Below are 17,743 nucleotides of genomic sequence, written 5' to 3'. Positions count from 1 at the left end.
ATGTTTACCATCAGGCAACTCATGGTAAAAGTGTACAATAAGGAATATGTTGGCTCTTTTCATTTTCCTGAAAGGTTTTAGGCTCTCACTCAAGCGACAGTGGTGTAACTCTGGTTTGGTCTTCCAGCAAAAACGTCTAAAATAGCCAAGAGATAACTAGAGCACAAAATCAAATCTTCTCTAAATATAAATATAAATAATAAATATAAATATCTTATACAGGCTTGTAATGCTGCAGTGAACTGGTCCTTTATTATTCGTATCAGTAATGATAGTTTTGTTTTGTCACCTTATAATTATGTATTATAATAATAATTATAAACTGAGTAGTTTGGCTCCTGGATGCTGATTGGCTGAAAGCATTGGTATATCAGACCATATACCATGGGTAATTATGTTGGTAACCAGTTTATAATAGCAATAAGGCCCCTCTGGGATTTGTGATATATGGCCAATTGTGTTTGTGGTATATGGCCAGTTGCGTCGCGCCTAAGAACAGCCCTTAGCCATGGTATATTGGCCATATACCACACCCCCTTGTGCCTTATTGCTTAATTATAAAGTAACTACAAAAGTATAGAGCAACTTAATGGAAAGTATTACCTTATTGATACATTACTAACGTGTATCCTCTCTCCCACCCCCCTCTCCCTGTCTGAAGGGATCTGGTGCTGTACATACTGAGTGCAGTCCCCTGTAGCTCAGTTGGTAGAGCATGGCGCTTGCAACGCCAGGGTTGTGGGTTCGTTTCCCACAGGGGGCCAGTATGAAAATGTATGCACTCACTAACTGTAAGTCGCTCTGGATAAGAGCGTCTGCTAAATGACTCAAATGTAAATGTAATGCAGACTGCCCACAGTGCCTGACCCCCAGGCCTACCATCTAACAGGGGCCGCTAGTTACAACATCGCACCTGACAAACTGTCAATAGGGAAGGATAGAGTCATCCACCACAAGAAGAAGAGCAACGATGGAAGATGGCACACAGTAAGCTGTCTAATTACTTGAGGTAGCAGGTCTTGATATTAGGATAATTTAATGAAGTCATTGGTGGAATAATCATTGTTGGTTTTCGGGTCATTCTAAATAGTGCAAGATGTACATTGTACCTCACAGCCACAGCTTAGAGATATACAAGTGTAAAGTAGTTGATAACCACCTGTATGGCCTGTCTGTGTGCAGCAAGGAGGTTGGTTGGAGTAGAATAGGTGGAATGGTATCAAATACAACAAACACATGGTTTCCATGTGTTTGATGCCATTCCATTTACGCCATTCCAGCCATTATTGTGAGCCGCCCTCCCCTCAGCAGCCTCCACTGGTGTGCAGGTAATGGTCAGTGTGGGGAAGAACACTTTCCACCTGCTCTTGGATGGTTTCCATGTGCCTGATGGTATTCTGCCTGCAGAGGGTTCCTTAGCCCTGTAGAACCGGGTCTACCTGGGCAGTGACCCCGCTTCCAAAACCTCTGGAGCTCAGGTGAGCAAGCAGACACACAAGTGGTAATGGCTTCTAAACAAATCAGACACAACACAATGTGAGGGTTATAGGTGCTTACATTCGTTCATCATGAATGATTGTCCTGTTAGTTTGTATCTGGTGCATAATTACCGTATTTACTATGACATAATCTATATCTACGTCCTGGAAAATTAGGATGTGTTCCCAGGCAGTCCAATTATAATATTGTTTCCACTAATTGGTCTTTTGACCAATCACATCAGATCTTTTCACATGAGATATTTTTCAAAGCTGATATGATTGGTTAAAATACCAATTAGTGAAAAAAGTATCAGAATTGGGCTGCCTGTCTAAATGATGTCCATCTGTATCTCTCTTAGGGTGGCTCTCTTCCAAAGAAGAGTGTGATTGGCTGTATATGCCATTTCATAGTGAACAATGTTCTGGTTGGTGAACCAGAACATTTTGGTGTCGCTTTTATTGTAAATAAGAATATAATATGTTTCTAAACACTTCTACATGAATGTGGATATTTGTGCTTCTGTAACTTTCTCACTCATCATTATTAATGATTCATTCAGGACTATCTGTAATCATGGTAGCATCCATATTAATGTAGACGTGTTTAGAAACATATTCTATTCTTATTTACAATAAAAGTGACAATACATTATTTACCATTAATTTCTATTGGGCACAAAATCATCTGAAATACAACCAAAGTGCATCCAAAAAGTTTGTAGTCACAAGCTTAATTGCATGCTAGGAATATGGGACCAAATACTAAATTTTGACTAGTTTAATACACATATAAGTGAATGTGTCCCAATACTTTTGGTCCCCTAAAATGGGGGGACTTTGTACAAAAAGTGCTGTAATTTCTAAACGGTTCACCAGATATGGATGAAAATACCGATATGGATGAAAATACCCTCAAATTAAATCTGACCTAATTACATTGTTCATTTCAAATCCAATGTGCTGGAGTACAGATACAAAACAAACAAAAAATTTCACTGTCTCAATACTTTTGGAGCTCACTATATGTAATAGAAAGACACTCACCTCTGTGTGCACTTTGTGCATTAACAATTTATAATACTGGCGGATACTGCAGTGGTGTTATTACTGTGTTGCTGGCTTTACGAGGTCATTCACACTCTTTTTGGGTTTAAGGCAATGTTTTCAAAATGTTTCCTGAATTGAAAATTAACACGTTTTCAATTACAGTGAGAGTGACTTTGATGTATTCTATGAATTAACAGGAAAAATATCTTCATCAAGATGAGCTGGCACACAAATGTCATCCCTAGTGAGGCTAAAATAGAATTGATATTATTTCAAAAACCATGTCTGACATTGATCACTGTACTCGCTGCAGTATAACAAAAATTACAATTGCACAAGCTGTTACAATATACTAAAAGTTTAAGTTTAACCAAATGCTTGTTAAAACCAATACCAAACTTCAGCCTGAACAATTTTCACCTGAACAGTTTCTCGATATTATGATAGGACTGCAGACAAAATGTATGTACTAGTGAGTAGTAAAATCCAATTGGCCATATAGTCATCATTAAGACTAGGAAGAAGAAGATGTTATTATGGGGTTCTAGGCTCTCCTTCCAGGCTGACTGCTGTAGTCTACTGAGGTTAGTTCTGCACAAAGCTAGGACCCCCTGGCTTGGCACACATCATTTATTCATGCAGGGTGCATTAATGTGTGTCTAATGCACGTCTGGACTTAGCTCATACTGTGACCATGGACTGCAGAGTCCAGACAACATCCTCTCTCTCTCTATCCGCTCTGTATCTCAATCTTGCACATCAAATAAAACATAATGAAATTCTAATATCAATATGCAGGATCCTTTTGGTTTGTTTATATTGTCCTCATAGTTGGGGACACACCCTTGTCACATATCTCACTGCAGCACCCGTCTGTGCTCGCAAGCCAGGAAAAAAGGAACATCAAAATGGTGGATACATAATATATATATTTTAATTAAATACAGTATCTTATTCTAAACCAGGGGTCTCCAACCTTTTCTAGCATGAGAGCTACACTACATGACTAAAAGTATGTGGACACCTGCTCATCGAACATCTCATTCCAAAATCATGGGCATTAATATGGAGTTGGTTCCCCCTTTGCTGCTATAACAGCCTCCGCTCTTCTGGAAAGGCTTTCCATTAGATGTTGGAACATTGCTGCGGGGACTTGCTTCCATTCAGCTACAAGAGCATCAGTGAGATCGGGAACTGATGTTGGGCGATTAGGCCTTGCTCGCATTCGGCGTTCCTATTCATCCCAAAGGTGTTCGATGGGGTTGTGGTCAGGCCTCTGTGCAGGCCAGTCAAGTTCTTCCACACCGATCTCAACAAACAATTTCTGTATGGACCTCACTTTCTGCACGGGGGCATTGTCATGCTGAAACAGGAAAGGGCCTTCCCCAAACTGTTGCCACAATGTTGGAAGCACAGAATCGTCTAGAATGTCATTGTATGCTGTAGCGTTAAGAAATAGCCAAATCCACTAAGTTGAAAAGGTGTCCACATACTTTTGTATATATAGTGTACTTTTAAAAAATTAAACATGTCGCGAGCTACTGATTTCTTTCTATACTGAACAAAAATATAAACGCAACATGCAACAATTTCAAAGATTTTACTGAGTTACAGTTTGTGTTTCTTGGCCAAAGCAAGTCTCTTCTTCTTATTGGTGTCCTTTAGTAGTGGTTTCTTTGCAGCAATTCGACCATGAAGGCCTGATTCATGCAGTCTCCTCTGGACAGTTGATGTTGAGATGTGTCTGTTACTTGAACTCTGTGAAGCATTTATTTGGGCTGCAATTTCTGAGGCTGGAAACTCTAATGAACTTATCCTCTGCAGCAGAGGAAACTCTGGGTCTTCCTTTTCTGTGGCGGTCCTCATGAGAGCCAGTTTCATCATAGCGCTTGATGGTTTTTGCGACTGCACTTGAAGAAACTTTGAAAGTTCTTGACATTTTCCAGATTGACTGACCTTCATTCTTAAAGTAATGATGGACTGTCATTTCTCTTTGCTTATTTGAGGTGTTATTGCCATAATATGGACTTGGTCTTTTACCAAATAGGGCTATCTTCTATATACCACCCCTACCTTGTCACAACCCAACTGATTGGCTCAAACGCATTAAGAAGGAAAGAAATTCCACAAATTAACTTTTAACAGGGCACACCTGTTAATTGAAATGCATTCCAGGTGACTACCTCATGAAGCTGGTTGAGAGAATGCCAAGAGTGTGCAAAGCTGTCATCAAGTCAAACGGTGGCTACTTTGAAGAATCTCAAAAATAAAATATAATTTGATTTGTTTAACACTTTTTTGGTTACTACATGATTCCATATGTGTTATTTCATAGTTTTGATGTCTTCACTATTATTCTACAATGTAGAAAATAGTAAAAATAAAGAAAAACCCTGGAATGAGTAGGTGTGTCCAACCTTTTGACTGGTATTGTATATATATATATTGTCCATTTTTGGGGGAAACCTGGCTTCCCTTGGCATCCATGAATACACGCCACTGCCTTTCAATGCTGAGGATTGTGAGGTGTGTGTATCCTTTGATCTGATGTGACCATTGGATGTGACAGTTCACTGCTGTTGTTCTGATGCTCGCGCCTATTGGCTGGCTGTGATGTGAAAGGTTGTTGGTGTCATCAAATTTGCTCTGAGAACTGGAGACAGAGCAGGACATAGGAAGGTGTACTGAGGAAATAGGCAGCAGGCAGTGTATGCTGAGCCAGCAGACAGTACGATGGCAGGTTGCTGATTTATCACAGCAGGCTTCATCTTTGAAACCTCCTACTAGAGATGCGCTATACGTTATGACGACAATCAGTTTTTCGACTGACGACAATCATTGCGTGGGGCAGACAAAAAAGCTAAACAGCCCTTTCTTCTTGTTATGTAATAGCATAAAACACAGCAAGGCTGAAAATACATTCATTGTGTGCATTGCAAATATGATGACGACCAGCTAGCAGATTGTAAATTACGAGGAAGAACAGCTATTTCTGAATGAATTTATACCTATTTTAATCATAGAAATAGCATGTAAAGGGTGCATTTGCACGAAGCTCGGATGCGCGCCGAGGATTAATTTAGCTGTGGCCGATTTGCGTCGCCTTCTGAAGAGGTTTTATTGCTGCACCGGTGTGACAACTTCAGAATTTTGTTCGAAAGGAGCGTCTCTCACCTCATTTGTAAGGATATGTCGGCACAGTGGCATCATCAATAACCAAGGTGGGATAGTCTACAGGGAATAATCATTTTGGAACAACATTTTGGCCTGTATTGAATTTATTAATTATATCAAGCAGACGATAGGCATAAACAATGGCGGGCCCCGAGCACTCCCAGCAGCAGCAGGTAGAGGAGAAAGCTGAGCAAATAGACGATGCTGAGCTCGCTCTTCAAGGTATCAACATGCTTCTCAACAACGGATTCAAGGAGAGCGACGAGCTTTTCAGAAAATACAGGTAATATATTTTCATAAAACAGAGCCTATTATATGATCATATGTAGGTGCATCATATTGCTTTACCAATCTAATCATGACAGATAACCTTGAGTCATTATTCAATATTCACATGGAAGTTTATGCAAATGTACCCCCCCCCCCCCCAACAAATTGAAGGTTGGACAGAAATATTGATATAACAAAAGAGCTCAGCATATTTCCTTAGAGATCGTACCCATCAGAGCCATACAGGCTATTTATATTATAGGCCTATACAAGGCTTTGGTACCATTAAAGTATTACAATCTCAGTGGCCAATTGCATTAGTAATTCCCCAAACACACTGTCCAACTAAAGTCCAAAACACAAAGACCATTTGTTCTCTTTGGTAGAACACACTGGTGCCAAACATGGTTAGGCATAGTTTTCTTTTAAATTATTAGCCTGTTTGCACCTGTGACTATGATTATTTATTATTCACTCTTAAAGCAGCAGGTAAATGCTAATGAGTTGGTGTAAAATACTGTAATGAAACAGGCAGGGAGTGTACAATATAGGCTAATGAAAGTCTACATTTAAATCTGGCCTTGTCTCTTCAAACTATCCCCCTTCATAGCCCCCCCCCCCCCCCCCCCCAAACATTAAATAGTAGGCTATGCACTACAGCTTGGCCCTGACATTCCAAACAACAGTTGAAGGGGTAATGGTGACTGAGAAATGGAAGGATAGTGCACTGCACTCACAGCAATCCAGTGCCAACAGGAGAAACTGCCACTTACTGTGCTAATTTTAGCTCCCTGGTTAATCAAGCCTTTCTCCCTCCATGAGTCGCTGATGATGCTGAAACACAGAGGAAAGGACTGAATGTCCCTTTCTGTAAAGTACTATGTGGGAAAACATATCTGGTTCTAATAGTGACTAAGATGTTCATGGTTATTTTTATAACAATTTGATGAATGATTTTTGATCATCAATTATGATCTTGTTTACCTTTAGTTAGTTATCCTTAGTAACATACCTTTTCCTCTTAGTCAATACTCAACACTCACTGGCTACTATTTCCCCTGCTTTCTTGAATTATGTTTGGTATTAGGCAGAAGTAACTGTCTCTATCGCTCTCTCACTTTGTAAGTATTATATTATTTTAGTCATCTTCGCCATACTTTCCATCCTTAATGTGTCTATCGCTCCCTTCCATTAACTCTATGTTGTCCTCTCCCTTCAGGACTCACAGTCCACTGATGAGCTTTGGGGCCAGTTTTGTCAGCTTCCTGGTGAGTTTCCTCAAACTGCATCTTGGCTGCAGGACAGATGTGTTGCCATGACCCCTTGGTTGCCATGACCCCTTGGTTGTTTCCCTGGTGATGGATCACATCCTACCTCTACTGACATTTTCTCTCATGACATCACCACAAGCATGCAAGCTAAGAGAAACAGGGCAAATGAAATGAATCATCCTAACAATGTTAGTGTGTGACATTACACCATACAGTGCATTGAGTGAGTTAGATGTGTCAAGACCACTATTGTCCATTTCCCCTCATTTTAGCCATTACGATAATGGATGCATCTTCAGCTCATCAAAATAATTTTGCTGTGGAGACTATCACTCTTTCTGAAGTGATGTGTTTGTCGCCCTATTGGTCAGTCGGGAGAAAGAGAGAAGGAGACAGAGATTTTCCGCAACATGGTCACAAAACATTCCCCTGTCACTGCCCCTCATGTCAGAGTTGGAGCACCATGAAGCGAGAGATGACGTCATTCTCCTCTGCCCTCCAATGCAAAAAACGCCTGGAAGGATAATGCATCAGTAAAGGACCACTGATGCATAGAGGGCCTCATAGTTGCACTAATGAAAAAGCATTTAAAGAATCTGAAAAGCAAACCACATATTTACAAGGATGGAGGCATACATTGCATTCTGTATGTATCTACTAATCAGTAGATTTATTTCATGACTTCCTCTCTGTGATTCTGGAAACGTTCCAGTTACATATTAAAGTAAATGTTGTTCTCTGACTGACAGTGTGATAAAAGGCAACTGAACAAAGATATTATTGACGAAACAGTGTGGCTCTCACACGTAACACACAGATACAATCCTGATGTCACCGTGTAACACACAGATACACACAATAGGGTCCCGAAGTTCAAATTTCAAGTTTTGTCATATGCACAAGTACAGTGAAATGCCTTTCTTGCAAGCTCTTTCCCAACAATGCAGTAATCAATATCAGTAGTACTATAAAATAAAGTAGAACAAAAACACATGAGAAATTGAAATAAGTAGAACATGAGAAAGTAAGTAAGCTATATACAGGATTAGTTCCAGGGTCCGTGCCAATGTCACTGTGTTCCATGTGCTGTGGCCTAGAAAGGGCTTTTTGTACTGAGCCTGCTTTGTGAAACCATTGTGTAACCCCTGTCTTATAACCCTCCTTCAGTCCGATTACAACACACTTGTTGCCAATACACCCCAATGAAAACTACATCTGGTCCTATTATTAAGTAAACCTGGTCCTTATTGTTTTAATTCATTGCATGAGTGTTTTCACTGTGCCAGTGTTAGCTGAAAAGCTCAAATGTGTTTGTTGTTGTGTGCGTGTGATGTTGCAGAATGCCATGATGACCTTTGAGGAGGAGAAGATGCAGACGGCGTGTGACGACCTGAGGACCACGGAGAAGCTGTGTGAGAGTGACAACGCTGGCGTCATAGAGACAATCAGGAACAAAATCAAGAAGAGCGTGAGTGGACGACTGATTACAGACAGATAGGCAGGGCAGGCAGGCAGGCAGACAGACAGAGATGTTTTATTTACATGGAGCATTTATGTTTAGGATATCCCAACATTGGTCATGTAGCATGCATATCAGTATCAGTAATCAAAGCCAAGATGGAAACAATATATCTTTGTTAACAATCTTCTATATTGAGCTTGATATTGGCAACTATGATATCATATCAAACCCACACTAAATATAATTAGTGTAACTCTCTGAAATAGAATGAAGGAATAGAATGGAGACCTGTTTATGATCAACACAGGGGGCTTCTTCATTACATAGCTAGACTGGCTGAGGGTTTAGTTGAGAGTTGATCAGAGAATGACCAGACTGCTGTGTGTTTCTGTCTGTCAGTTGGAGTCCCAGAGGTCAGGGGTCGTGGTTGTGGACCGCCTGCAGCGACAGATCATTGTGGCCGACTGCCAGGTCTACCTCGCTGTGCTCTCCTTCGTCAAGCAGGAGCTCTCATGTAATGTATCATTTGTTGAATCCACAATAATTCAATAACAACGATAATGCAATATGATTAATACCAGTCTACTGATTTTGGGGAACATCTGCAAGTAAAATAGGATTCATGAGAGTTAACTGGATTTGATTCTCCATCTCTACTGGACTGCCTCTTACAGTATATTTTCCTCAACAGCTTACATCAAAGGAGGCTGGATACTCCGTAAGGCCTGGAAGATGTACAATAAGTGCCACAGTGACATCAGTCAGTTGCAGCAGACCTGTGTGAGGCGCTTTTCCTCCCATGAGGAGGACATGTCCTCAGACCAGGCCAATCACAACGTCCCAGTGGAGGGCGCTGTGACTGCAGAGGCCCTGGACCGGCTCAAGGGCTCCGTCAGCTTCGGCTACGGCCTCTTTCACCTCTGCATCTCCATGGTACCACCGCACCTACTCAAGATCATCAATCTGCTGGGGTTCCCTGGCGACCGTCTCCAGGGTTTGTCCTCCCTCATGTATGCCAGTGAGAGTAAGGACATGAAGGCCCCGCTAGCTACGTGAGTAGGAGTATTACATCACTTCTTAGAGGACGAGAGAGCGGAGAGAGAGAGAGAGAGACTTACTACACTAAACAAAAATATAAACCCAACAACAATTTCAAAGGTTTTACTGAGTTACAGTTCATATAAGGAAATCAGCCAATTGAAATACATTAATTAGGCCCTAATCTATGGATTTCACATGACTGGGAATACAGATATGCATCTGTTGGTCACAGATACCTTTAAAGAAAAGGTAGGGGCATGGATCAGTAAACCAGTCAGTATCTCGTGTGAGCACCATTTGCCTCATCCAGCGCGACACATCTCCTTCGCATAGAGTTGATCAGGTTGTTGATTGTGGCCTGTGGAATGTTGTCCCAGTCCTCTTCAATGGCTGTGCTAAGTTGATGGATATTGGCGGGAACTGGAACACGCTGTCGTACACGTCGATCCAGAGCATCCCAAACATGCTCAATGGGTGACATTTTCTGGTGAGTATGCAGGCCATGGAAGAACTGGGACATTTTCAGCGACATGGGGCCGTGCATTATCATGCTGTTACATGAGGTGATGGCGGCGGATGAATGGCACGACAATGGGCCTCAGGATCTCATCACGGTATCTCTGTGCATTCAAATTGCCATAGATAAAATGCAATTGTGTTTTTTGTCCGTTGTTTATGCCTGCCCATACCATAACCCAGCCACCACCATGGGGCACTCTGTTCACAACATTGACATCAGCAAACCGCTCGCCCACACGACGCCATAGATGCTGTCTGCCATCTGCTCGGTACAGTTGAAACCGGGTTTCATCCGTGAAGAGCACACTTCTCCAGCGTACCAGTGGCCATCGAAGGTGAGCATTTGCCCACTGAAGTCGGTTACGACGACAAACTGCAGTCAGGTCAAGACTCTGGTGAGGACGACGAGCACGCAGATGAGCTTCCATGAGACAGTTTCTGACAGTTTGTGCAGAAGTTCTTTGGTTGTGCAAACCCACAGTTTCATCAGCTGTCCGGGTGGCTGGTCTCAGACGATCGAGCAGGTGAGAAAGCCGGATGTGGAGGTCCTGGGCTGGCGTGTTTACACGTGGTCTGCGGTTGTGAGGCCTGCATAGTGTTCACCTGTGTAGTAATCATGCTGTTTAATCAGCTTATTGATATGCCACACCTGTCAGGTGGATGGATTATCTTGGCAAAGAAGAAATGCTCACTAACAGGGATGTAAATAAATGTGTGCACAAAATTTGAGATAAATAATATTTTTGTGCGTATGGAAAATTTCTGGGATCTTTTATATCAGCTCATGAAACATGGGACCAACACTTTACATGTTGTGTTTATATTTTTGTTCAGTGTAGTAACTGAAGGGAATTACATTCAAGCAAAGGGAGAAGGAAAGTGATTATGTTCATATTGTTCAGGTCACTGTCAGAGTTCTTTTTACTGCTTGAATGAGCTGATATATGTACAGTGCCTTCAGAAAGTATTCATACCCCTTGACTTATTCCACATTTTGTTGTGTTACTTTTTTTTCATCTTTCTCACCCATCTACACACAATACCCCATAATGACAAAGTGAAAACATGTTTTTAGACATTATTGCAAATTTATTGAAAATTAAATACAGAAATATCGAATTTACATAAGTATTCACACCCCTGGGTCAATACTTTGTAGAAGCTCCTTTCTCTAAGAATCTCTAAGAGCTTTTGTCTCTAAGAGCTTTGCACACCTGGATTGTACAATATTTGCCCATTATTCTTTAAACAATTCTTCAAACTCTGTCAAGTTAATTGTTGATCATTGCTTGACCGCCATTTTCAAGTCTTGCCATAGATTTTCAAGCCGATTTTAAGTGAAAACTGTAACTACTGTAGGCCATTCAGGAACATTCAATGTCCTCTTGGTAAGCAACTCCAGTGTAGATTTGGCCTTGTGTTTTCAGTTATTTTCCTGCTGAAAGGTGAATTCGTCTCCCAGTGTCTGTTGGAAAGCAGACTGAACCAGGTTGTCCTCTAGGATTTTGCCTGTGCTTATAGCTGTATTCTGTTTATTTTTATCCCAAAAAAAACTCCCTAGTCCTTGCCGTTGACAAGCATACCCATAACATGATATAGCCACCACCATGCTTGAAATATAAAGCGTGGTACTCAGTGATGTGTTGTGATGGATTTGCCCCAAACATAACGCTTTGTATTCAGGACAAAAAGTTCATTTATTTGCCAATATTTTTGCAGTATTACTTAAGGATGCATGTTTTAGATTATTTTTTGTTCTGTACAGGAATCCTTATTTTCACTCTGTCATTTAGGTGAGTATTGTGGAGTAACTACAATGTTGTTGATCCATCCTGTTTTCTCATATCACAACCATTAAACTCTTTAACTTTTTTTAAATCACCTTTGGCCTCATGGTGAAGTCCTTGAGCGGTTTTCTTCCTCTCCGGCAACTGAGTTAGGAAGGAAGCCTGTATCTTTGTAGTGACTGGGTGTATTGATACACCATCCAAAGCCTAATTAATAACTTCACCATGCTCAAAGGGATATTTTTTTCACATCTACCAATCGGTGCCCTTCTTTGCGATGCATTGAAAAACCTCCTTGGTCTTTGTGGTTGAATCTGTGCTTGAAATGGACTACTCGATTGAGGGACCTTACAGATAATTGTATGTGTAGGGTACAGAGATGGGGTAGTCATTAAAAAATAATCTTAACCACTATTCATGCAATTTATTATGTGATTTGTTAAGCACATTTTTACTCCTGAACTTATTTAGGCTTGCCATAACAAAGGTGTTGAATACTTATTGACTCAAGACATTTTAGCTTTTCATTTCTTATACATTTCTAACATTTTCTACAAACAAAATTCCACTTTGACATTATGGGGTATTGTGTGTAGATCAGTGACACAAAATCACAATGTAATCCATTTTAAATTCAGGCTGTAACACAACAAAATGTGGAAAGTAAAGGGGGGGTGAATACATTCTGAAGGCACTGTAGATATGTCATCATTTGAAAGAAAAGCAGAGCACAGGTCTTGATGTTGATTTGATTTGGGGTGATGCGTTGTGTTACTCTGCATGATCAGCTTCTGCTGACGTGTTTCAGCTCATCTCTTTCCCAGCTCTTGGCACAGTTCTTGTTCCTCCTGTTTCATACATGGCCATCTGTTTTGTCATATCTCATAGAGTATCATAATGGCATATTATAATCATAGTGTATTTATTTAGTGTATAATACAGGGAACCAGGGACAAGTGTTTGATGTAAATGTAAAATTTGAAGTCATAGAGAATTGGGGACATATTGAGTACAGTTGCATGCTGTCAGTGGCAGTTGAATGGCGACTTATAATGACTAGTAGATCTAAGAATAGCAATAATCATGCCCAAGCTTAATGTCTAGTGGTGAAAAAGGGCCCTGAGACAGAAACTACCATTTGCTATTTATGAAATGTAGATGGTGTTTTACCAAATTACTGCAGTGGGGTTCAATTTTGTTCTATACGACAAAGCTCTAATTTGACAAGAAAGTAAACCTGGTTGCATGTTAACTATCTTAACAAAGTCGAATGTACTGTAATCAATATTTATTAAAAACATCTTAAATTGTCATTCAAACAAATCGTTTGCATCTCTCTCTCCCCTGCCCAGATTGGCCCTCCTGTGGTACCACACAGTAGTGCTGCCCTTCTTTGCTCTGGATGGTTCTGACACTCAGGCAGGCCTGGAGGAAGCCAAGGCCATTCTGCAGAGGAAGGCTGTGGTCTACCCCAATTCCTCCCTCTTCATGTTCTTTAAAGGACGGGTTCAGAGGTTAGAGGTGAGCATGGGGTCATCTGAAGGTTAAATAACAGTATGTTGCCGTTTAGTGTTGTACAGTACAGGACAGTAAGTTGTTGTAGCTCGTAATTGTGTCAAGTGATGAGTTGTGTGCTATCTCTATCTCATCTATCTCCAGTGCCAAATTAACAATGCTCTGGTGTCCTTCCATGATGCACTAGAGCTCGCATCAGACCAAAGAGAGATTCAGCACGTGTGTCTCTATGAAATCGGTACTTGTTTCCCTCACATACATGCATGCCAACCTTGAAATGAGCACCCAGACACTCATCATGTACTGTTTACAGTCACTGAGAGACAAATCCCTCTGTTGTACCCATTTGTCTTGTCTTGACTTCAGGCTGGTGCAGTATGATAGAGATGAACTTTGAGGATGCATTCAGGTCGTTTGAGAGGCTGAAGAATGAGTCCCGGTGGTCACAGTGTTACTATGCCTACCTGACTGGAGGTGAGAGAGCCACTGCTCCAGGAACCTGTGGAGCATTGATCGGTCATCATCATTATTTAATCTTCATCTAAACAAAGTTCTCACACTCTAAACCCCCCTGTAAAGTATGTCAGGGAGCTGCAGGGGACTTGGATGGTGCCAAGTGTGTCTTCAAAGATGTCCAGAAACTGTTCAAGAGAAAGAACAACCAGATTGAGCAGTTTGCCCTCAAGCGGGTGGGTCATTTTCATCCAAATGTATTGAACATATCTTTATCCACACTTTGTGAAACTAATAACCATGAACCCTCTCCCATTCTCTGCCTTGGCCTCTCTGCCCCACCGTACTGCAGGCGGAGAGACTGAGGAAGATGTCTCCCACCAGAGAGCTGTGCATTCTGGGAGTCATAGAGGTGCTGTACCTGTGGAAGGCTCTGCCCAACTGTTCTTCCTCCAAACTGCAGCTAATGAATCAGGGTAAGGGCTGGAGCTTTTCCCAACCTTCATACATCCTTTACATGTCATCATATCTAAACAGCAATACAACAGGCGTAAGCTTTCTATTACACTATTTAAAAAAATATGAAATTCTTAAATGCTTCATAGAGAGAAGACTGAATCTCTTAGTCAAGGAGTTTCTTATGACACAGTGGGGTGCTTACCACTGTACTAACACATTGTGAAGTTTTTCACAATTTCTGTGTTTAAGACATCGTTCCCTCTCTTTGTAGTGTTACAGAGTGTGGATGACGCATCGTGCAGGGCTCTGAAAAACCTCCTTCTTGGTTCCATCCACAAATGCCATGGAAATAATAAAGATGCTATCCAGGTAATTAGATCATTTGTACCTGAGCACATTATTGTACTGTCATTATATTATCATATACCAGTACAAGCAATTAAGCACTTATTAGTTATTCATTATCTATGTATTTGTGCTGAATTATTATATAATTAGATTTTCCTTTGGTCTTTCTCCTCCCATCTAGTCATTCCAGCTAGCAGCCAGAGATGAGTTTGGTCGACAGACCAACTCTTATGTGCAGCCATATTCCTGCTATGAGCTTGGATGTGTCCTGCTTGCCCAGCCAGAGGTGAGGATATCTCAACTCAGACAATCTGTGCATATGTGTGTTTGTTGTCAACATTTAATTAAGGTATTTATCTCAATAAACTAATGAGATGGTTTTTTTGCATTGTGTTTCTATCCAGACGGTGGGAAAAGGGAGAGCATTTCTGCTTCAGGCAAAGGTACAGTTATCAGATTACATGTATATGAATAGTTAGGGATTTCCTGTTTGAATTTACTGGTACCAACAACCTGTCTTAACAGTCCATTCTGATTGTGAGCTCATCATTGTGTTCTCTGGTCTGCCACAGGAGGATTATGCAGGCTATGACTTTGAGAACAGACTTCACGTGCGCATCCACTCAGCCATGGCCTCGCTGAAGGAAGTGGTACCTCAAAGACCCGCCGACCACTGATGTAATAATAACTCAGCCTCCAGCTGTGCAATCGATGATACGGGAAGCATGGCTTTCATTATACATTGAAAGTCATTCAAAACCACAGTATGACAGTCTAATCAGACAAAATATTTTTTTTATTTTCTTATACACACATCCAAATAGAATAAACCAACAATTTCATAGTCAATACCAATTTTCTTCTTAATCTAGTGTATTTGTTTTTTTTTATCTTGCAACCCTTCCTTCCATTCTGTGGACCATACATAGGATACAAGTAACTTCTTGAAGAGGCACACCTTATTCCCATTTCAGGTTTTCTTGACCATAGGTAGTAATAGTACAGTTAACAGTAGGTAACTTTGTCTTTTTGTTCTTGTCATATTCTTGGGAAGACACGTACAAGAGTTGTTAGTTTGAGTATAACCCTAAATCAAGTGGTCAAATTGTAGTCTTACAAAGGTTCGAGAACGTATTAGTTGTTGCTGCTGTAGTACCCTCTCATTGACCAATATCCATACAGTTATCTTCTCTCCTCTGGTTTCTTAGAAATGTGTCCTTTATTAAATAACTAAATTTTGCTTGTCATGCTGCCAACAAACATTTTGATCAATAGATAATTTTTCTGTGATGAGAAAGTGTTAGTGAAGTCACAAAGTGACAACAGCTCTAAAAATGATTGAACAAGAACTTTGTGGCCTGCTACCTTTTAGTATTGTATCACGCAGCGTGCCATGGAATGTGTACCATACCATGCAGTAAAAACTTTTCATATTGAAGTCCGGTACCTTGAATCCAGAATAGTATGAAATTGCTATTACATTTTTTCTGACATTCACATTATAGCTTACAAGTAAAATGTATTGTGACATTTTAGCACAATACAATGTCCAAACAATGTTATAGATTAACATTATTTATTTTTGTTTCTAAGCAGTGGGCATTGATCTGCACACTATGCATGGTATTAGTGACCCAGGGACCTGAAAGCTTATTTTCAAAAACGTTGTTTTCCTGAGATACTTTGGATAACAACACCCTTATCAGGGCACAAAACACATTTATATTCATATTTACTCTGGTTTTTAACTAAATGCAACAAGGTCCTATTAACTTCAGGCATTGTAATGACCACAGTAGGCTTTAAGTTATTCAAACTGCACATTAAAGTTTGATATTCTGTCATTTTAGTATGATCAGGCTTTTCTAGCATCAGGCCACACTGATGATGAGTGAACCATTCAAGACACTCTAAAACAAGGTATTGTATCACTCTTTTTATAATCACTCTGAGGTATGGTCACCAAGCAATAAAAAGCAAAAATAGTCTGCTCGTTTTACACTGGAAGTTTGATTAGCTGTCACATACTTGTGTCCCACTTTAAAACAAACAACAAATTATAAAGGCTTAACACAAGCACTACATAGCACAAATCATTTATTAGCAAATTCATACTACATGAGGGTGATAAACTCTCTTTAATTCAAACTACATGAAGGATGATATAAACAATCTTTAAATCATACTATACTGAACAAAAATATAAACGCAACATGTAAAGTGTTGGTCCCATTTTTCATGAGCTGAAATAAAATATACCAGAACTGTTCCATACGTACAAAAAGCTTATTTCTCTCATATTTTGTGCACAAATTTGTTTACATCCCTGTTAGTGAGCATTTCCCCTTTGCCAAGATAAACCATCCACCTGACAGGTGTGGCATATCAAGAAGCTGATTAAACAGCATGATCATTACACAGGTGCACCTTGTGCTGGGGACAATAAAAGGCCACTCTAAAATGTGCAGTTTTGTCACACAACACAATGCCACAGATGTCTCAAGTTTTGAGAGAACATGCAATTGGAATGTCCAACAGAGGTGTTGCCAGATAATTGAATGTTAATTTCGCTACCGTAAGCCGCCTCCAATGTCGTTTTAGAGAATTTGGCAGTACATCCAACCGGCCTCACAACCGCAGACCATGTGTAACCACACCAGCCCAGGACCTCCACATCTGGCCTCTTCACCTGCGGGATCGTCTGAGGAGGGGGAGGGTGCTGAGGAGTATTTCTGTCTGTAAAAAAGCCCTGTTGGGGGGAGAAAAAAAAACTCAGTGGGTGGACCTGGCTCCCAAGTGGGTGGGCCTATGGCTACGCCCCTGCCCAGTCATGTGAAATCCATAGATTAGGGCCTATTGAATTTATTTCAATTGACATTTCCTTCTATGAACTGTAACTCAGTAAAATCTTTGAAA

The 17,743-nt window shown here is 40.6% G+C and overlaps 1 protein-coding gene across 1 annotated transcript; it reads left to right on the top strand.

The window, feature by feature from the left end:
* Positions 1-5,842: 5,842 nt before the first annotated feature.
* LOC311130237 (tetratricopeptide repeat protein 39C-like) lies at positions 5,843-15,504 on the top strand (the record flags this gene model as incomplete). Its single annotated transcript, XM_084162935.1, has 14 exons — positions 5,843-5,985; positions 7,192-7,240; positions 8,583-8,711; positions 9,105-9,219; positions 9,397-9,757; positions 13,405-13,573; positions 13,712-13,805; positions 13,934-14,041; positions 14,147-14,256; positions 14,373-14,496; positions 14,751-14,848; positions 15,009-15,113; positions 15,232-15,270; positions 15,400-15,504. The coding sequence occupies 14 exons, from the start codon at positions 5,843-5,845 to the stop codon at positions 15,502-15,504; spliced, it is 1,749 nt and encodes a 582-aa protein (XP_084019061.1).
* Positions 15,505-17,743: the final 2,239 nt, after the last annotated feature.

This window comes from Coregonus lavaretus (genome assembly GCF_964263955.1).
Source record: "Coregonus lavaretus genome assembly, chromosome: 6".
Classification (NCBI taxonomy): Eukaryota; Metazoa; Chordata; class Actinopteri; order Salmoniformes; family Salmonidae; genus Coregonus; species Coregonus lavaretus.
Note: the sequence above shows the minus strand (reverse complement) of the source record. Positions and strands in the feature narration are given on the sequence as shown.